The sequence below is a fragment of the Castor canadensis genome, chromosome 14 (genome assembly GCF_047511655.1).
Source record: "Castor canadensis chromosome 14, mCasCan1.hap1v2, whole genome shotgun sequence".
NCBI lineage: Eukaryota > Metazoa > Chordata > Mammalia > Rodentia > Castoridae > Castor > Castor canadensis.
This window is the reverse complement of record NC_133399.1, coordinates 105,917,396-105,937,654: the sequence shown is the minus strand read 5'-3', so window position 1 is coordinate 105,937,654 and position 20,259 is coordinate 105,917,396. Positions and strand designations below refer to the sequence as shown.

Below are 20,259 nucleotides of genomic sequence, written 5' to 3'. Positions count from 1 at the left end.
TCAAAGAGCACCCTGGGGACTCAGGAAGCCACACAACCAACCCTGAGTAGACAGTGTTTGCTGCCTTCCCACCTGGCCAGCCAGGGCTGGTGTTCTTTGTTTGATCTGAGAGAAGAGGACAGAGTGGCATATCATTGGGGTAGAGATGAAGGGAGCGAGGTGTCTGGCAACCTCGGCCAAATGATCTGTATAAGGAAATACATGAAGGCGAGATACCATTTTGGTTTCCAAAATTGAAGGACTTGAAGGACTAGTTTCTAGAGAAGAGGACACCATCTCATCTATTGCTGAGAAAGATGATCAGGACAGAGGAATAAGATCAAAGACAGAGAACTTGTAAGGAGCAGCTGTCAGGAGGAACTTGTAAGGCAAGTTCCTCAGTTTAGGGCTTAGGCAAAGCTTAGGGCAAGCAAAAACCTGCTGGTGTTCCTTTCAGCCTCCCTCCCCCGTGCGTTCTGTAAAATGGGAATGACACCCTCCTTAACAATGGCTGCTTTTACTTGGAGAGTCTAAAAAACCTTGACGCTGTGCTCAGATGACTTCAGTCATAGCCTTTGGGGGAGGACTCTGCCATTGGTATTTTTAGAGCTGCCCAGGTAATTGCTTTGGCAAGCCATTGGATAGTCCCACTGAGCACCACAGATCTGAAATCACAGCTGGATTTTAGGTGGTTGTGGAAAAAGTAGGCTTGACTTGAGGCAGATCTGGGGGCCATCTGTTTTTCAAGGCTCATTAACTTTACAATTGGAGCTGAAGATTGGAGTTGAGCAACTTCGAAGTGAAATCCAGTCCACGGCATGTGTACCGAAAGTGATTTAAGAAAATGTGTCTACTTCTAAGCACATGATAAGAAACTCAGGATTGGGTAGCCTCAAACCTTTTCCCCCAAAATATCCCAATGGGAAGCTGAAGTAGACCAACAAATGGAGTGTTTCTGCGTTTTAAGGAACCCCAGAAAAAGCACTCAGGATACCTGTGTATCAACCATAGGCTGATTTTATTTTCTATGATCTTATTAGCCTCAATCTTATTGTGGGCCTGTCATTGACTGAGTGTACCCAATAAATAATTACAGCCTATAGAGTGATTCTTAGTGTGGCCATAGGACACTGCTCCTGCCCATTTCCAGTTTGTTCTGGTCATATCTGTAGTGGTTGAGCTGCATGCTGGGGTGCTGAGCTGGGTCATGGCACTGGGCTATGGGGTGAATGACAAGGATACTGAGCAGAAAATCAGGCCCGAAGACATTTGAGCAGCCAGAGATGGTAGGCAAACCATAAAGAGATACATAGGTAAGCATAAAGGAGAAAAATCAAGCTAAAACTCCAAACCCAGACAGACTTACATGAAAGTACATGACAGGAGAAAAGTAGATAGTAGCACCTACCAAAACAACAGTGAGTGTTGTCTGAACCAGCAAGTGACCCTCACGTAAAAGCTGATTTGGGACTAGGCATGGTGAGACTCATCTGTAGTCCCAGTTACTTGGGAGGTGGAGGTAGGAGGATCTCAGTGCAAACCAGCCCCTGGCAAGAGCAAGGAACACTATTTGAAAAACAACTAAAAAGCAGAAGGGACAGGGATGTGGCTCGGTGGTAGTGCTTGTCTAGCAAGTGTGAGGCCCTGAGTTCAAACCCCAGTATTGCAAAAAGAAGGGGGAAAAAAAAAAGCTGATTTGGAATATTTAGGGCAAGGGCAAGAGTGGCCTTGCTATTGACAGGCCCAGAGCCGGGCTCTGGGGTTTCAAGAGAGGCAAAGCCAGAAAACCAAAGGGTGAGGAAGAGTTTGCACATGACAACAAGGCAAGATGCTACCAGCTTCAAGTCTCTGGGAGAAGCAGACTGAGTTGCCTTCAAATGTCAGAAGCCCTCAGGAGAGAGATGGGTTGGATTTCTCTGTGTGCTTCAGAGGCAGAACTGAGCTTTGGGTGGGTGCTTGCAGGAGCCAGACTGGACGTCAGCAAAAGATGCCCTCGTTCTACCAACAGCTTTCCAAGGGCACTGGTTGTATTGGTGGGTGGTAGTGAACTCTGTGTTGGTGGCATTGAAAGGTAAGCAGGCTGACCACTTGGTGGGGATGTTGGGGGGAGCTAGAGAGGGAGTCCTAGGTGAGGGCAGAATCAGTAGGCTTATGTGATCTCCTTAGAATATTACAAGTCCAGTGATGCATTATGGTGCTTGCAGAATTTGCACTGTTTTTTGTTAAGTTTAATCTTCTGGAACCTCATTTGCTTAGGAGCCAGATAAAGTAAATCGTTCACGGTTGTTGACTGTGAATCATGCTATTTTCTTCCCAATCCTTTCTTCCTCTCCTCCCTTCCTCTACATCAGCTGATTCAGGCAGATCTCCCTGCCTGACCTCCAAAGTCCAGTTTTTATAAACAATAACTCTTGAAAATCTCTGCCTCCTCTATCAGCTGCAGGGGAGTTACAGAACAAAAAAGTTACTAGGAGGGACTCACAAGTCATTCTGACTACAGGCATTGATACACTAAGAGACCAGTGTCACAGAAAATGTAACTGTTATGATAATCCAACATTTATTTCTTCTTTAAGGAAAACAAAGTGAAGCCTCTTGTGGAGAAATATTGCTCTGAGTTTTTGCTTTTTTTTTTTTTTTTTCCCTGTGCTAACAATCTTCTTGAACTTGGCATTGTGTCTGATTAGGTTGAAGGAAACCTTAGCAATGACACGTTCCAGATTCCTCTTTGTCCAGATGGAAGAAACTGAGGCCCAGAGCACGGTGATTGGTCCAAAGTCACCAGGCAAACCTGGGACTGCAGTTGGATTTGCAGGCACTTAGCCCAGGGTTTTCCATCTCTTAACAGACCTAGGAATTTCCCCCAGGCTGCCTTCTGGAAAATGATGGAGTCCTGCCCTGGGTTGGGCAGCCAGAAGCTGAAGAGGCCCCTGACCACAGCTCTTTTCTTTTACCTGATTTTCTAAGCTCCACCCCAAACCAGGCTGCCTGCACCTGCTCCATTCACCATGTTCCCACTAGCACAAGAACAAAGTCAGCTCTTGCCCTCTTTTCCTCGCACTAAAATGTCCTCTGCAGCTTTGCTTTTTCCTTCCCCAAATAGCTGCACCTCAGAAGCTTCTGGATTGTCCCCTTCCTGCCAGGGGATGGATGACTGTGACAGAGGAGATTCTTGCTTTCAGCAGTTGGGGATGTCTCAACCCCTCTGGACACAGATCTGGCTACTTCAGCAGCAGGGCCCAGTGAAAAGCAAACATGCCTGGACTCTTGCTCAAAACCCACTGAAAATTTCAAGCCTGAGAGAAGAGAGCTATAAACCAAGAGTAGAATGGCATGGGTCCTGTGCCCACCATGCTTGGCTGCGTCCCAAGTGGATGGGGACAATAACTGCTTAAACTCCAGGGCTCAGGGAGCCAGGGGAGGCCCCTGGACCCCCCCAATATATGCTCTGCTCATTCTTAAGTCATTTTTTTTTCTGTTTCCTTTTGGCCCAGGGACCCCCCAGCTCTGTGGGACGTTCAGGGAGTCACATATTTTAACCCTTCACGGGCTCTTTTCCTCAGCACCGGCCCCTGTCCATCTCACCCTCATTACTGGCCACGCTTCCCTTTGTAAGTGGAACAAGATTTGGGGAGTGCGTTTAATGTGAAAGGTCAAAATCAATAGACTGTGTTTTGGACTGGGAACCTGCCTCTGATCATCTGCAGAAAGATGTCCCTCAGGGTCTAGGATCCGGCTGTGAGCCCCTCGGGAGCCAGGAGCAGAGCGGAGGCAGCCCAGGCTCTCCCTGGCTCCGGCTGGGCCATTCGCGGTGCCGATGCGCCCCCCGGTGCCCCCCGTCGGGTGCTGCACCGTCCCCTCCTCTCCCGGTTTCCAGAAAGCTCCTGGTGCATTCTATGGCATTCTTTGGGCGTGAGTCATGCAGATTTGCAGCCAGCCCCAAAGGGGGTGTCATTGAGCCGAGCGCTATAAATACGGCGCCACCCGGTGCTCACCACCCCGCGTCGCCAGGAGGAGCGCACGCGAGCCGCGGACCGGTGAGATGTCCCCTTTTCCTACCCAGGCCCGATGGGTGGGTGGGTGGGTGGGCAGGGGCAGCAGCCAGTTGGGGACAGGTGACAGCATCACAAGACCTGCGCTTTAGACGGAGTCCACGGGACAGCTGGGACCAGAGGTGGCCGGAGCCTCATCCCCGGGCATCTGAGCCAGGGAGCGAATCGCAGGGTCCCTGTCTTCATTAGCTCCCAAGAAAATCGGCCGGGTGTAAAAATACTCTTTTTGCAAAAACGAACTGAGACTTAGAGCTTGAGCCGTGTTGAGGGAGGCTCAGGGGTGTGAGTGGCCGCCGGCTGCACAGGGCAGTGTCCCTGCTTACCTCCTGGGAAGGCGCTCGTCTCGAGGTGGGTGGCGGCTTGCATGCATGAGTCATCTTGTTTTCTCTTATCTTCTAGAGTGCTTTGTAAGTATGGCGTTGTGTGGCTAAGTATATCCTGCCGGTACATCCTACTAATTCTGATTCAAGATGCGTTAGACAGAAGTCACACAAGCACCGCCAGGCCTCAGACGTCTGATCCCACCGTCTCATTTTATGGATAGATGGTAATCCGAGGCCTGGATTACCAGGGGTTCTGTCTCTGCCATTAAGCTAATGTCAGAGTTGGCATGACAACCAAAGTCTCTTGACCTTCCAGAATTTTTGCACCTCATAAAAACAGAAGCTGCTGGTGCTGATAATTGTTTAAAGGGAGAGAGTAGGCATTCAAGAGCCAGTACAGACTCTATGGAAGGATGCTTTTATAGCATCCCAACACTGTGAGTATAGTAAAACTCTGGTGGTAGTAAGTGGAATATTAGTCACAAAAGTGTGTCTTTGGGGTATTTGAAGAGGGATGTAAAGGGTGTGATTTATAAAAGTGTGTGGAAAATGCAGGGAAATATACCACAAGGAACTAAGTGCTGGGGAAGGAGTCCTTGGCCTTGGTGCAGCTCATTCACTCAGGGCTGTTGGCAGCCAGACACCCCATCAGCCCCAGAGGAATGAAGGGAAGTGCTGCACCACAGAGGGAGGACACTGAGCACTGCAGCCTTGTTCTCCAGCTGTCCTTGGACCAGCAGCATCCATAGCACCTGTGCCCTGTGAGAAATGCAGACTGGGATGGGAATCAGCATTGCCACAAGACCCTGGGGATTTCCTGAGAACTTTAAAAAGTATCTGGGCGCTGGTGGCTCACGCCTGTAATCCTAGCTACTTGGGAGGCAGAGATCAGAGGACTGTGATTCGAAGCCAGCCCTGGGCAAAGAGTTGTTGAGACCCTATCTCAAAAAAAGAAAAATACCCATCACACACACACACACACACACACACACAAACACACACAGGCCTGGGAGAATGGCTCAAGTGGTAAGAATGCCTGCCTAGCAAGTGTGAGGCCCTGAGTTCGAAACCCCAGTGCTGCAAACAACAACAAAACAAGTATTCAGTCATTTCACTGATGCAGAGTCAGAGTCAGGGGACTCTGGTAGCCTCTGTGATGTTCAGGTCCCCTGCCCTTCTCAAGACACATCAATTAGATGTTGCCAGTGCCCAGGACAGGTCCTTGGTCAGATTTTGAATTAGTCAGAACTTAGTATGATTTTAAATAAGATGCTTGAGTTTCCAGAACACATTCACTTTCTGAGGTCTGTACTCAGGTCCATTTTACAGATAAAGAAACTGAAGCTCAGAAATTCAAGTGACTCAGTGTCAAGGAAAGAATACTAGACCAAGACTTGGGAGGCTGGGTCTCATCCTGGGGTTGCCACCAGCTTGCTGTGGCCTTGGGAGCCCCTCCGTTTTTGGTCTTTGGCCTTTCAGTGAAAGTGGACAGGTTGGGCTGGGGAATGACCCCCTTCTCAGGCACCAGGCTCCTGGTGGCAGACCCCAGGCCAGAGCTCATCTCCAGACTTCCATCCAGTACTCTCTGCCTTGGCTGCCTTCCTTCCTCTTCTTCAGTCCCCAACGTATCTTCTGGTTGGAATCTATTTCTGAGGATTTGGACAGATTTCCCAGCAAGTTCTTGGGGGCCTCTCCCCAAAGGTGTCTCTAACTGGCTTTATCTCTGTAGTGTGACAAAGGCTCTGTCCCTGCTGCAGGCATTCCAGGCCTCAGTGAGCCACTTGGGGCAGAGCCTGAGACCAGGGCTTTCTTGGTGGGCCTGAAATCAGGCTGGCTCAGCCACCCACCTCATCACTGGGGAAGGCTCTGACCCGTCTCTTCTCCCACGCTGTTCCTTTGCTCTGTGCGTCTAATTACGTCTTCACAGTGGCTTCACTTATTAATGATCTACCCACTGTCCAGATGGGCCTGCTGGACCGAGAGAGCAGTTTTTTAGATGTGAACCATTTCAGGAAGTCCCCCGCAACCCCTGCTCCCCATTCCTGAGGCTCAGTAGTTCTGAGTAGTGCCTGGGTGCAGGGGTGGGGGGGTTCTGGTTTATGCAACAGTTCCAGCTTCTGGGAAAGGGCCCATTGTGTAAGATTCAGGCTGTGATCCATGTCCTCTGGATCAGAGCAGCCAGCTCTGTGGTGGCAGGAGCACTTTGGCAGGCCACACTGGTGCAGATTTGAGGGAATGGGCCATGTGAAAGGGATCTGGCAGAGACAAGGAGCATGTCCTGCCAGAGGGACTTTCCTAGGGAGCCCGTTCATCGGGCTCAAGTTAACCCTTGACTTTGCCCTTCCCTTCCTTGCTCTGCTCTTTGTTGACACCCCTGAATCCACATGCACACTAGAGATGGCAAATGAACCTGATTTCCTGTGCCACCCGGAGGGGATGGATGTTGCTGCTTCAGACTCTTGAGAAACACTGTAGGGGAGCGCAAACCTGTGATTAATTGGTAATGTCAGCTGTAGGCGAGGGTGCAGTCCCACGTGAGGGGACACAAAGGGACAGATGAGTGCTCCAAGGAGGTGTTTTCAGTGTTTGATATGCCAGATGCCCTTTTGTGACAAAAGGCAGGAAGCTTGTGTGCCTTCTCACGCAGTGACAGCTCTTATGGGAAGAGGTTTGGCTGGGAGCCCAGCTTCTCTGACTGAAAGATCCTGCTTCTTCCCTGTGACTGTCCTCTGGTTCCTCCATGCATCTCCTGCCTTGGCTTTATTTGAAGGTGTCAGTGGCAGGTCTGGTCTTTTTCCTCCAAGCCCCTAGGGGATAAACTGCAATGATTCCAGCTGAGAGGACAGCCCAGGTCTGGTCTCCGGACCTCCTGGAAACCGCAGCAGGCAGCAGGCTGGGCAGGAAACCAGTGGGTTGCTCAGCTGTTATCATGACAGTCTTCCGTTCTTCCCAAACAGAGGCCTGCTAGAATTCCAGAATTGACAGAGGCGGCACCATGAAGATGCTACTGCTGTGTGTGGGGCTGCTTCTGACCTGGGAGAATGGACGTGTCATGGGAGAGGAGCTGGTCTCTGACAACGAGCTCCAGGGCAAGTAGACCAAGCATGAGGTCCCTGGGGGGGCGGGGGGGATAGTGTGGTGAGGCCCGGGGCAGGGCTGCCCACTCAAGTTCAGCCCCCAGGTGTTAAAGACCACGTTCATCTTGTGCCCTCGTCTGCATTCCTGTCCCAGCCCTCTCTGAGTCTCTAGGCCCCAGCTTCCTGGTTCCCTGGCTTAGACTCTTTGTGCTTAATGACTTGGAGACATGGCCTGCCTGCATTTCCCAAGCCAGACAGGCTGCTGTCTCTCATGCATCCGCTCCCTCCCTTCTCCTGACTCCCATGCTTCTTTCTGAAGCTGTGCCTGGATCACTTGAGCCTTTTTCACTGTCTCCTGTCTACAACTCTTAGCCATGTGTCTTCACCCATCTCCCTGGAAACCAGGCAATACATTCTCTGCTTACAGGGCAGGAAAAGGCAAGTACAGTTTGGCAGGAGGGCTTGGTGGCCTTAGAGCTATTGGAGGCCCCCTCTTCCTTGATGCCTTTCCTGCAACCTGTCTCCTAAACCCCCAGCTCCTGCCCCTAACTGACCAGTTCTGTGAGCTCATCATTAAAAAATGCCCAGTCTTGTCAGGTGTGGCAGTACATGCCTGTAATCACAGCTACTGGGGGAGACAGAAGAATGAGGATCATGGTCACCATTTGTATGGTCAATCTACAGGATTCATGTATCCCTCCCAAATGAAATTTTGTGCCTTTTGCCTGACACCTCCTTCCCTCCACTCCCCTTTCCCACTGGACTTGTTACGGTGCTGGGAGAAGTAGATAAAATACATGAGAAACATTTGGTGCTGGACTCAGCCCAGGTTAAGCACCAGTAAGTGGCACTTCAGTGACATGGTGTATCATTGCCTCTGTCACCTGGTGCTGTGTCTTGGTTACAGTCTCCATGGTGAATTGTGTCATTCACACACCTTCCTATTCCCATTACCCAGTACTGTGCAGGGGAACAAACTGCAAATGTTTGGTTAAATTGAATTCTAGAAAAATCTGCATCCAAATAACAGTATGTTATTATATTTTGATGCTTAACAGGTTACACTGTTTTTCTTTTCTCCCCCTTGAAAATTGTCCTGTGAGGCTCACTGGTTCTCCAGGGCAGCGTGACCATGGTGGGCATAGTGTCACTGCCCTTCTCTTTGGTGTACCATGCTTGTGATTTGCACTTTGGAGTAGTAGGACAGAGCCTGCAGGTACCCTATGATGGAACAATGGGAAGAAGCAGAGGCTCTTTGGCTGCCCATTAGGGTGGGGACACGGGTGACATCCCCTGGACTCGACAGGCCTTTCTGACATTGCAGCTGGTTCCAGCGTAGCTCCCCAGCACCCTCACCCTCTCACCTCATTCTACCTTCTGCCCTTCTCTTGCAGAAATGTCCCTCCAAGGGAGTAAATACATTAATAAGGAAATTCAAAATGCTGTCCAGGAGGTGAAACAGATAAAGACTCTGATAGAAAAAACAGATGAAGAGCGCAAGTTACTGCTCAACACCTTAGAGGATGCCAAGAGGAAGAAGGAGGTAGGGATGAACCCTGGCCCCAGCCCTCCCTGCTGGAGGAGAGAGAGGGGTCGGGGCAGATGCCTTGCTGGGTTGCCATGGTGATCTGCAATCCTCCCAGGGCTGTGTCAGCTGATGCTGGGGCCCTAGTGAAGGAATAGGGATAGAGTTTGTGTTTGAGAGTCTCAGGGGGTGATATCGGATCTGGTTTTGTTACAGGCCTGGCCCCGGCCCCATGCCCAGATTCATTACAGTAGATTTTTCTAAGGCCTGACCAGATACAGGCTCCAAGATAGGCTCTGCATAGTGGGGGAGAGGTAGGTGGGACGGCAGAGTTGGGAGTGGAGTGCACACGCAAGTGTGTGTGTGTGTGTGTGTGTGTGTGTGTGTGTGTGTGTCTGAATAACATCTGATCTATTTCTTACTAATCTTTTTTCTACACTTTTTCTTTACAGTGGCTATATTCCAAATTGTGTTTTTTTAATATGAAAATGCTCATTGTAATACCTAAAACTTATTATAAACATCCTTTGTAATGATAGCCTTGTAATGTTTGTACCCTCTGTACATACAGTAGACCACCTTAACCACGTAAGATCTGTTCCAAGACCCCCAATGAATGCTCAAATCCATGGATCGTATCAGACCTATATAGATTCATACCTAGGATGAAGTTCCATTTATAAACTCTGCATATAAGAGATTAACAACAATAATAAAACATAACAGTTATAACAGTATATTATAGTGAAAGTTATCTGAATGTAGTCTTTTTCTCTCAAAATATCCTTCTTCCTCAATGTACTATAGTAATATTTTTAGACGGTGGCTGACCACGGTAGCTGACAAGAAGGACAACTGTAGTATAATATATTTAACTTGTCCTCTACTTTTGAGCACCCAGGTTGATTCTGACACATATATATGTGTGTAAATATGTATTTACTGTAGACTAATACTGCAACAAACATTTTTAGGCATAAGATTTTTCTTTATTTGGGGAACCCAGTGGGATGAAGTGTTACAGAATTACAGGGTGAGGTGACATGGGTACATTAGTTAGTTTCAATGGTTGACATGAATTTGGTTTTGATAGGCTGCCCTTTCCATCTGCGGGCCAGGGATCAGGGGTGCAGTAGAAACAGGAGAGTCAGGGAGTCTCTGGCTTGCTTTGCAATATGATTTCTAATATCAGATGTTGAGAATAGGAAATGAGATGTATGGGAGAGGTAAATCCTGGGGGAGACTGTCAGAGCAGTTAGAACAGTAGGTCAGAGGGAAGCAGTCTCTGTCAGTTGTGGAGGTCAGGGAAGACCCGGGAACAGTTGGACCTTGAAGGATGAGCAGATGCTGACAGCTGGGTGTGGAGAGTGTTCCAGGCAGGCAAGTGAAGGCAGGCTGGGCTGCAGCAGTAGTGGAAACCACATATGGTGCCTGCGGCCAGACCTGGGAGGGCTAGTCAGGGTCGGGGGTTCAGACTATGGGGTGTGCTCAGGAGGGATGACGCCTGCAGTCTGTATGTGGCCCACCTGGCCTTGTGTCTCCTCATAGATTGCTCTAGATGAGACCAGGGATTCTGAAATGAAGCTAAAGGAACTGCCAGGAGTGTGCAACGAGACCATGACGGCCCTCTGGGAAGAGTGTAAGCCGTGCCTCAAGCAGACCTGCATGAAGTTCTACGCACGAGTCTGCAGAAGTGGCTCGAGTCTGATTGGCCGCCAGGTGAAAAGGGGACCTGCCTGTGACCTGGGCTCTCAGTGGGGCATGAGAGGAACTCTTGAATATGTGTTTCATTCTACATGCTGGATGCAGTTTATTAATACTGGCTGGCTGCATGCTCTTCCCAGTACTACGATCTATTGGTGATGTCTGACGTGAGTGCAGACACACGTGGTCATTACAGGTATTTGTGATAGTATTTGCCATTTCTTAGAAGACCCTCATCTAGCAATGATGGTTTCATGGTATGCCCACTTAAGTGGAAGGAATTAAGATTTTTTTAGTGTGTTTATACTGATTCTGGGGTCAGGCATAGTGGCTCTTGCCTGTGGGAGGATCATGGTTCAAGGCCAGCTTGGGCCAAAAGTTAGCACGATCACATCTCAACAATTAATCCAGCTGTGGGGATGAACACATGTGATCCAAGCTAAGTAGGGGGCATAGGTAGGAGAATTGTCCAAGGCCAGCCTGGAAACAAAGCACAAGGTCCTATCTTAAAAATAACTAAAAACAGAAAGGCCTGGAGGCATGGCTCAAGTGGTAGATCACTTACCTTGCAAGCACGAGATCCCCAGTATGGCCAAAAATAAAAACAAAAACCTGTCCTTATCTGTGGGCCTCACCTGGTTGGTGCTCAGTGGATTTTGATCTTCCCTGAAGGCTTAGCAACTAGCAGAAGTAGTTGTCCTCAGTGGCCAAAGATGACAGACTCAGCTCAAATGATGGGGCTTGTGGGTTTCATGGTCCAGGAGGTGTCTCTAAACTCTCCCCTTTGTGGGGGATGACAGAAGACCTAGCCTGACAGTTGGGACATCTGAGACCAGTTCAGCAGACTTTGGTCCTCTTCTGTGTAACTGACCTGTTAGAGGTGGGGCCTGGCCTGTGTCCACCGTGAGAGGACTGGGGAGGCCCGTGGCCCTGGTGAACACCTCCTCACTGTGTTTTTCTGCACCCTAGCTCGAGGAGTTCCTGAACCAGAGCTCGCCCTTCTACTTCTGGATGAATGGTGACCGCATTGACTCCCTGCTGGAGAATGACCGGCAGCAGAGCCACATCTTAGACGCCATGCAGGACAGCTTTACACGGGTCTCCAGCATCATGGACACAGTCTTCCAGGACCGCTTCTTCACCGAGGAGCCACAGGACACCCACTACTTCTCGGCCCTAGGCCTGCCCCACAGGAGGCCTCACCACTTCTACCCCAAGTCCCGCTTCGTCCGCAGCCTCAGGCTTTTCCCCTCATTTGGGTCCCTGGGCTTCCCTGACATGTTCCAGCCTGTCCTTGAAATGATACATCAGGCCCAAGAGGCCATGGATACCCAGTTTCATGGCCCGGATTTCCACTTTCCAAACATGGACTTCACACGAGGTCAGAAAGAGCTCTTTCTCCCCGGGAAGGGATGGGAACCCCTTAGATGCTAGACTGTGTTGGCGCTTGGCATGTGTCATGTTTGTGATCACTACCAACCCACAGGGTGTGTTCTTCCCATAGAAAGAGGAAAAAAACTAAGACAGAGTGGGAAAGAAATGCATCTAAGGTTTCACAGCTGACAAAGTGGGGTTCAGTCCAACCTACTACTGCAGGGCTTGGGGCCTATGTCCTTGGCAGACAACCACATCCCTTCCGACACCTGCTGGGTGTGACATTGACCAGTCCTCCTACAGGATCAGAACCTGTTTCCCTCAGTGCATGGCGTGGGAATGAATTACATTTCAGTCCATATCACACTTAAGGCAAGTGTTTATGGCTGTGTGCTCAATGAAAAAATGAAGTGCAGTCTGGACATGAGAAGCCAGTAGTAGAGGAGTGACTTTCTCTATCAGTTTTTTGTTGCCTAACACAGATCCCATCTGGCATGTTTCACCTGGCTCCAGGGTTTGGCCTGAAACTCACTGGAGATACAGGGTCCTCGCACTAAGTGTCCATCTCCTGTGGCTGTCAGGAGTGCAGTCCCATAGTGTCAGGAGTCTCCAAGAGGATGCACTCCTGCCTTTCAAGGGCTTTCTAACTAGCTCAGGGCAGAGTCACAAGCCAGTAGGATGCAGAGCAGAGCAGGCTACGGTGCACATAGATGGATGAGGGGATGTGTCAGGAGAGGTCCCCTCAGATGGAGATGGTGGGAGGGGAGCCCTACTTAGGGGACACAGAGACAGCCACAGGATGCGCTAGGCAGAGGCCCATTGTCTGTGGGCAAACAACTAAGTTCCAGCCTGCCCTGATAACAGACTGCCTCAAAGGGCCACGCAGTAGCACAGCAGGGTGCCAGGTTGTCCTAGGACCTGCTTCTGAGTTGCTGAATGCCTCAGTCTACCTCTTTCTCCCCTCATGCATCCCCAAAAGACAATGATGCCCACACCGTGTGCAAGGAGATCCGTCACAACTCCACGGGGTGCCTGAAGATGATAGACCAGTGTGACAAGTGCCGGGAGATCTTGTCTGTGGGTGAGTCGGGGGCCAGTCTGCAAGCTTGGGTCATCAGTAGCCCTCTGGGGCTGTGGTGCGGGGCTGTCTTTATTCAGAGTTCAGCTCTGTGTCTGAGCTGTGGTTCTAGGACACGTCTTCAGTCTCTCATGGGGTGTATAGAATCAGGTTCAGATGCAGGCTGTCCCTAAGGTCAGTCACACATGCAAAGCCTGGCCTGGGATAAACAGGCAGTCCACGGTGGGCATTGCCATGGTTTTGAACAAAGCGTCCTCCTTTGGTCTCCCTGTTATTCAGTTCCCCAGTCCTGGTGCATTAGATATGCCAAGAATTCACTGCAGATTATGAAATTTCAGACAGTAATTATTTTGTTTATTGGGCACTCACCACATGCCAGGTACTGTTCTAAACACTTTACATTCACTCACTCACTTCCCCAAAATGGTCTTGGGAGTTGGGTACAATTTTGTCCCCATGTTGCAGAGGAGTATGCTCAGTCTAGAAAGGCTAATTCGCTTATCTAGGATCACAAGACTTCTGGGCAAGTTGGCTGTATTTTTAGCCAACATGCTGGCTGGGTTCCTTTCCCAGGGACCATGCTGCCCTGCTGTCCCTGGATGTTACAGGGAGTGGTACTTGCCATCCTATCTGTCAATATTCCCCTTTGGTGTGTTGATCCCCTGGGCAAAGAAAATATTTTCCTTCATTTGTTCCCCACAGTTTTATCAGATCTATTGATTAAATTCTCCCTACTTGGAGGTCACAGCTGTAACTCTTCAGAGTAGTTCCTGGTATACAGAACTCCGTCCTTAGAGTTAATGTTTGTCCTTGTAAGATAGCTTATCAGTCTGTGGCTTTATTGTTACTTATACATTTGATAGCTAGGTCAGGCCTTCAGAGTTGGTTAAAGATTCTTGGACTCGCTCCTTTGATTTCAGAAGCCTGCACAAAATAAATACTAGTGCTTTCAGAAGCTGTGGTATGAAGAAGTTGTAGAGGAGTGCATGACCACATCGGTGGGCTTTTCCCAAAAAAAATCATAGGATGACACAAACGCCATAGAACCTTACACAAGAAAGTCAGTCACCTGAGGGCCTAGACTCACATCCATCTTAGCCGTCGTGGGTCACAGCTTACTTATGTAGTCACCTTCTTTTCTGCCTTGCGGAAGACTTACTGCCTCTTACACAATGACCGCGAGGTCTCAATCAGCCTGTTTACATGGGGGACAGGACCTTTCTTTGCCATGGGGAGATGTCCTGTGCATGGTGGGGTGCTCAGTAGCATCTCTGGCCTCGACTCACCAGCTGCTTGTGACAACAAAAGTGTTCTCGGGTGTCCTGGAGTGTGTGAGGGAGCAGCATTACCTCAGTTGAGAACCACTTTTCTAGGTGGCCTCTCCTTTCAAAGACGTTTCTTATTTCAGCCAGCATTTTATCGTATTTTAATATAAGTGAAGTCAGCAAAGGTCTCCTTTCTCCTGACTGGCCTAGGTTTGACATAGCCTTGCCTGGATATTTTTGAAACAATTTAGAGAGAGAAAACAGTAGTTTTGAAAGAGGTAATAGATAGTTTTCAGCTCTGATAACCTGCAGTGGGTCCTTGAGGACCAAAAGGAACAAATTCTATGTTCCCCGCTCTCCTGATGAGTGTGGTGACCATTTGTGGGTGGGCAAAGGACAGGCAAGGACTTCCAGCCACCAGTCTGCTGTGCTTTGGGGCCTGGGGTCTTGCCCAGCTCTTTTGCTGCTTGAGCTCTTAGGACCAGAATTGCCAACCCTGTGAATATGCTCAGAAAACAAACTTGGAGAAAGTTCCAGAACCACAGGCAGAGCCAGAGTAGGAGCCCAAGTTTAGGAGTTAAAGACTTGGGTTCAATCCTGGCCGAATACATTATTTCTTCTATGGTTTTAGACAAGTAACTTTCTTCTGTTTCATTATTGGTGAAACAGGCATGTTGACGATTAAGTCAGAATAGATCTGTTGGAGAAAAGGGACATCAGAGCACCTGACATGGTGTCTGGTATGCAGTAGGTGCCATATAAGTGAGTAATATTCCTTCTTTCTGGAGATGATTCCTGGGAAGAGCTAGGGCAACCAGAGTAACTCTAGGTCTGAATGCAACATCAGTTCTCCTCAGTGTGTGATCAACACTGTCACCAGTGAGCAAGGACATAAGAATCTGGCACACAAAGATAAATCAGTCACCTGACTCAGCACATGATTTACTTCAGTTGACATTTTTTTTTTTTTCAAAAGCAACACTTTTCCCACAAAGGGAGCAGCATCTTTATTCAGTTCTGGGGAGAGCTCTTTATTTTGTTAGGGACCATAACAAATGGTTTGAGGACTGTCACTTAGGGTAGCAGGTCCCAACTGCATGAGCTGGTTTTCCACTTGCATTTTTATCCCTTTTAACTTTCCCATTTCCTCCTTTTGTTTTCTCCTTCTCTGGGCAGACTGCTCAGCCAGCAACCCTGCTCAGGCTCAGCTGCGGCAGGAGCTGAACGATTCTCTACAGATGGCTGAGAAGTTGAGCCAGCGGTACAATGAGCTGCTCTGGTCCTATCAGAGGAAGATGTTCAACACCTCGTCCCTGCTGGAGCAGCTGAACCAGCAGTTTAGCTGGGTGTCCCAGCTGGCCAACCTCACCCAGGGTGAAGACCAAGCCTACCTCCAGGTCTCCACGGTGAGTGGGTCCCAGCCATAGACTGACACTGAGGGGCCTTGGTGTGGTCAACTTGCCCAAGGTTGGAGAACTGGGTTCCTTGGGTTACTGAACCTGTCTGCCTGGCTGCAAAGCCCGGACTCTGTTGAAGCTGCCCCTGCCTTGCAGAACGTCTCATGGCTCACAGGTGAGTACTTTGTTCTCCAGTGAGAGCAAGAATAGCTTCCTTCTAGTGCTGGAAGCCCCCACCCCTCTCCTTCCCTCCCCTCCCCTCCCCTTGTCTTCTTTATTTTTTTCTTGTTTCCTTTTCTACCACAGACCAGTGAATGGCTGTGCATAGAAAACATTTAGAAGCTACTTTTACTCTCTGGGCGCCCCCTGGCAGGTCATTTGTGGATGGCACTGTCCCTTCAAATGGGTTCCTGTGAATTAGGGCATTTCTGTCTGCTCTGTGAGTCATCCAGTTGTCTAGATTAGTAACAAGCAACGAGTCGGCCATTTAGATTTCCTTGAAAGAGCAAGGAGAACTTCTGTCTCTTGGGTCTCTGTTCCAGAACAATGTTCACCATGACCATGACATAGTAGCTCTTCCCTTCCTGTCTTTTTGTCTAGGTGACATCCCACACTTCTGACTCAGACACCCCATCCCGTGTCACGGTGGTTGTTGTGAAGCTCTTTGACTCTGACCCTATCACGGTGAGGATGCCAGAAGAAGTCTCCATGGACGACCCTAAGTTTATGGACACGGTGGCAGAGAAAGCGCTGCAGGAATACCGCAGGAAGCAGCAGTAAGTGCTCAGCCTTCCTGTGACTCGGTGGGGCCCAGTGGGGCCCTGGGAGCTCAGACAAGGGGCAGTATGGCAGCCTGAGCAGAGTGCCCACTCCTGGGGCCAGACCAAGGCCGAGCCAGGAAAGCACTGGGAGTTTTACTTTTCCTTTGGGGAATGTGGAGATAAGAATGTGGGTGTCGGTAGCTGTTTTTCAGTGAAAATTGATCCTCTTCACCATCACCCCCTTTTTTTTAGACAGGAGTGAGATGTGAGCATTGCTTTCCCACATGTGGGGGGCCTTGGAGTGTGGTTCCCCAAGGTGAGCCCAGACCCCCAGAGAGAGCTCCGCATGTCTCCACGTGACTAGGCCCCCAACTTCACAGGCCTCGCCTCCCTCTGGATTCTGCACCCTAACACTTGCACTGCTGCCTATGGGAAGAATTGCTTCTGCGTGCAACTAATTCAATAAAGCTGCCTGTCAACGGAGAGTCCCAGGCCTCTTTCCATACTCTGCTGTTCTTCCTCCCTTATCCCTTCATTTTGGTACAGGGAAGAAAAAGAAGTAGAATAAGAAAAGTACAGGCTAATGGGGCTACAGCTCAATTCCACACACTTGCCTAGCATGAAAGCCTTGGCTTTGATCTCCACGGCCATAAACAAAGCAAAACAACAACAGCAACAACTAAAAAAAATAGCCAGGCATAGTGGCTCTCGCCTGTAATCCTAGCTACTCAGGAGGCAGATATCAGGAGGATTGTGGTTCGAGGCCAGCCAGGGGAAAATAGAGAACCTATCTCAAAAATACCCAACACACACACACACACACACACACACAAGGGATGGCTCAAGTGGTAGAGTACCTGCCTAGCAAGTGTAAGGCCCAGAGTTCAAACCCCAATAACAGAAAAATAATAAATAAAAACTAAAAAAGTAATAACTGAGATGATTTTGGAATATCATATAGTAGAGAATAAAGGATCTATATTATGATAAAGTTGACCAAATTCAAGAATTTCTTGCTTTTAGAGAGAGAGGTATGTTCTACCAAGGTCACTAAAATTCCTAAAACATGAATCTGTTCCCTCCATTATAACACTTCCATGCTTCCTGATGGGTAGGGCAGTCTCTTGAAGGAATGCACTGAAGACTAGGGCAAAGAGGGATACAGTAGGTCACGTGGATACTTCGGGTGTGATTGTTGGGAACTGCAGTCTGCAGGACACCAAATGATGCAGTTTTCTTTTTAGTTGTAAAAGCTTGCAATCCCTGGGCACGTTCTAGACCATGGGTTTCTCTGCCCACTGCCCCTGCGTACACTCTTTCTCTCTTTCCTGGACCAAGTACATTTCTTCTCTGCTTTGGTTCTTTGCTGGCAGCATTGGGAACTGCATCTCAGTCATTGCCCAATGAGTACTCATTGGGTACTGAGATGCAGTACCCAATGCTGCCAGAGGTGGCACTAATTAACCATGATACAAATCTCAACTGAAACGCATCAAGCTTGTCATTTATAAATGTTCTGTCATTATAGACTTTTGTTCATCAAATATATTGCAAATGGTGAAAGCCATCTGGCTGCATCCTAGGTTTGTAGCAAAACCCACATGTACATTCACAGTTTAGAATATTCTCTCTTAAAGCATAAGTGTCTTGGCCACATAAGACACTTATTAGTAAAGAAAGTAAAAGTTTACCTAATGGTAAACAGTCTTTAGGGTTGTGACGTTAGAAGGGATTTTTCTAAATGACCATAACTGCAAATTGTATTACATCTGTCACACAGCACGTTTGGGATTTTCTCATGCACCCACGTTAAACTATGTCAACATGCTAAAAGGCCAACCCTACCACTGGTACCAAGGTTCCCTGGGGCCCCTTCTCTCCTTCCTCTGTCCCCCTGAGCACAGTGGCCTGGGTTTGAGAGACCTTGGGTAGCCTTCTACCCTCAACAGAAGTTCAAACCTTAGGCACTAGAAAGACGGAGGCAGGCCACGAGATCACCAAAGTATGGTGATGAAATGTGGCTAATTCTGGCTGGAGACATGGACGAGGAGCCTTTGGTTTCTGGCTTCTAGGACTCTTGTGGCAAAGTGGGAGCAGGGCTTGATGGTCTGACAGGGCTTTTCCATGTGCTTGGAAAGGGGGCAGATCAACTCTGCCTAAAGGTAGCCTCTGCATTGACACTTGACTATCCTCTGCCAGAAAATAGGGCTAGGATACATTTGGTGATAAGGTGAAATGACACTGGAGCTGTGCAGTGCATACCATTGCTCAATTGTAAACTGTGGCCAACCAAACTATCAGGACATCCGGGCCAATTGCTTCATGTAAGTCCATTCCCCTTCCAGGCAGGGTTTCTTCCCCAATATTATAAACTCAGCCTGCATCAGAGCAGAGTTGTGGGGCCAGGAAGGCCAAGAGAGGGGAATATCCCATCCCAATTCCTCGAGGCTTACAGAGGCCAATGAAGGGAGCTGGAGACCCTCACTGTGCTGTGCGCGAGGGAGGGGTAGAGGCCAGGAGCTGCCCGGGTGTGTAGGGCAGAGCTTTGGTGACAGGGTTGGGGTCAAGGAAGGGCCAGTCTTTGATGGGGGGAGGGGAAGAGGTTTTTTTTAAAATTATTTTTTGGAAATCCGATTGTTCTAGTAACTGGAGTTCATAGGAAGGAAAGTGTCTGCTGGAGATGTTACCAAGGCACAGAATATTCATTAGACAGAGCAAAAGGGTTTCACATCTGCGCCTCCCAGTACATTGAGCCTCCACAGTAAACTGATTCTGGGGTCTGTTATTAAACACAGATTGAAACCTGGAGTGGACCTGGAAAGGCCATTGTGAGGAAGCTGTAGAAATGTCAGGGCCATTTACTTACAGTCTTGCAGTAAGTGCCAAAGCTGGGACTGAACCCAAGTCTGGTTGGGGATCAGGGGTCTCATTGCCTCCTTTTAGCTTCCAGGGCTCCCACTTTAGTGTTCTACACACACCAAGCCTTGCCTGGTATTTTCCAGCTATAATAGAAGAGAGTGAGAAACCCAGGAAGTATGAAGCAACTCTAGAGACAGTGGGGGTTGTCAGAGTTCACTAATGGAACAGGTGATCACAAAACCCACCAGCGTAGTGAAAGGGAATGCCAGACCATGTGAGCACGCCTAGGAGGTTAGTAATGAACGCTCTGTTTGCCACTGAGCTATTCTCACACTCGGATCTGGTTAATCTCTAATCCCAACCTCTTGGTCACATTTCTCCTTGATTATGACCTTCCTCATGTTCACTGGGCAGCCTCAGAGTCTGCTCAGCTCCCCCTGCCCCTGGCCCACTACTGAAGGTCCAACAGTGGCTCCAGTTACTTCTGGTCCACCTCAAGGCCAGGCAGGGGCTCAGTTAAGCTTAGAAAGGAGGTGGGAGTGATATAGCACCATGATCTTCCTATACTTACTGTCACCAGAATCCCAGAGAACAAAGACTGTGACCTTGAACTAGTACCAGACATTTGCCCCTCATTTCATCATTGCCTCCAGTCTCTGGATGCCCAATCCAATGAAGGGTGGCACCCAATCCTAGGTCACATCATAGGGATGAGGAGACCACTCACTCCAGCCTCAAGTTCATAAGGAGACTTGGCATCTTTGACAATGACGTCATGTGTGTGAGGCCACAGAGATGCACTGACCTTTTTCCTTTTTCTTTTCTTTTCTCTTGCTGGTCCCCTTCCTCTTGGGAAACCATTTTC

At 49.0% G+C, this 20,259-nt stretch overlaps 1 protein-coding gene across 2 annotated transcripts; it reads left to right on the top strand.

The window, feature by feature from the left end:
- The first annotated feature begins 3,859 nt into the window (after positions 1 to 3,859).
- Positions 3,860 to 17,020, top strand: Clu (clusterin). Of its 2 annotated transcripts, none has more exons than XM_020173194.2 (9): positions 3,860 to 4,016; positions 7,312 to 7,443; positions 8,826 to 8,974; positions 10,505 to 10,675; positions 11,630 to 12,041; positions 13,014 to 13,115; positions 15,554 to 15,783; positions 16,375 to 16,550; positions 16,788 to 17,020. In XM_020173194.2, exons 2-9 carry the CDS (start codon positions 7,350 to 7,352, stop codon positions 16,795 to 16,797), a joined length of 1,344 nt encoding a protein of 447 aa, XP_020028783.1. In that variant the 5' UTR covers positions 3,860 to 4,016; positions 7,312 to 7,349; the 3' UTR covers positions 16,798 to 17,020. The 2 variants fall into 2 exon arrangements, with proteins under 2 accessions (XP_020028783.1, XP_073911316.1); XM_074055215.1 differs by lacking the exon at positions 3,860 to 4,016 and adding an exon at positions 4,435 to 4,578.
- The last annotated feature ends 3,239 nt before the right edge of the window (positions 17,021 to 20,259 follow it).

Coding starts and splice junctions, on each gene's coding strand:
- Clu (XM_020173194.2), top strand. CDS start 7,350: ATGAAGATGCTACTGCTGTGTGTGGGGCTGCTTCTGACCTGGGAGAAT. Junction 7,444..8,825: donor CTCTGACAACGAGCTCCAGG/GCAAGTAGACCA, acceptor CTTCTCTTGCAG/AAATGTCCCTCCAAGGGAGT. Junction 15,784..16,374: donor CCTACCTCCAGGTCTCCACG/GTGAGTGGGTCC, acceptor CTTTTTGTCTAG/GTGACATCCCACACTTCTGA.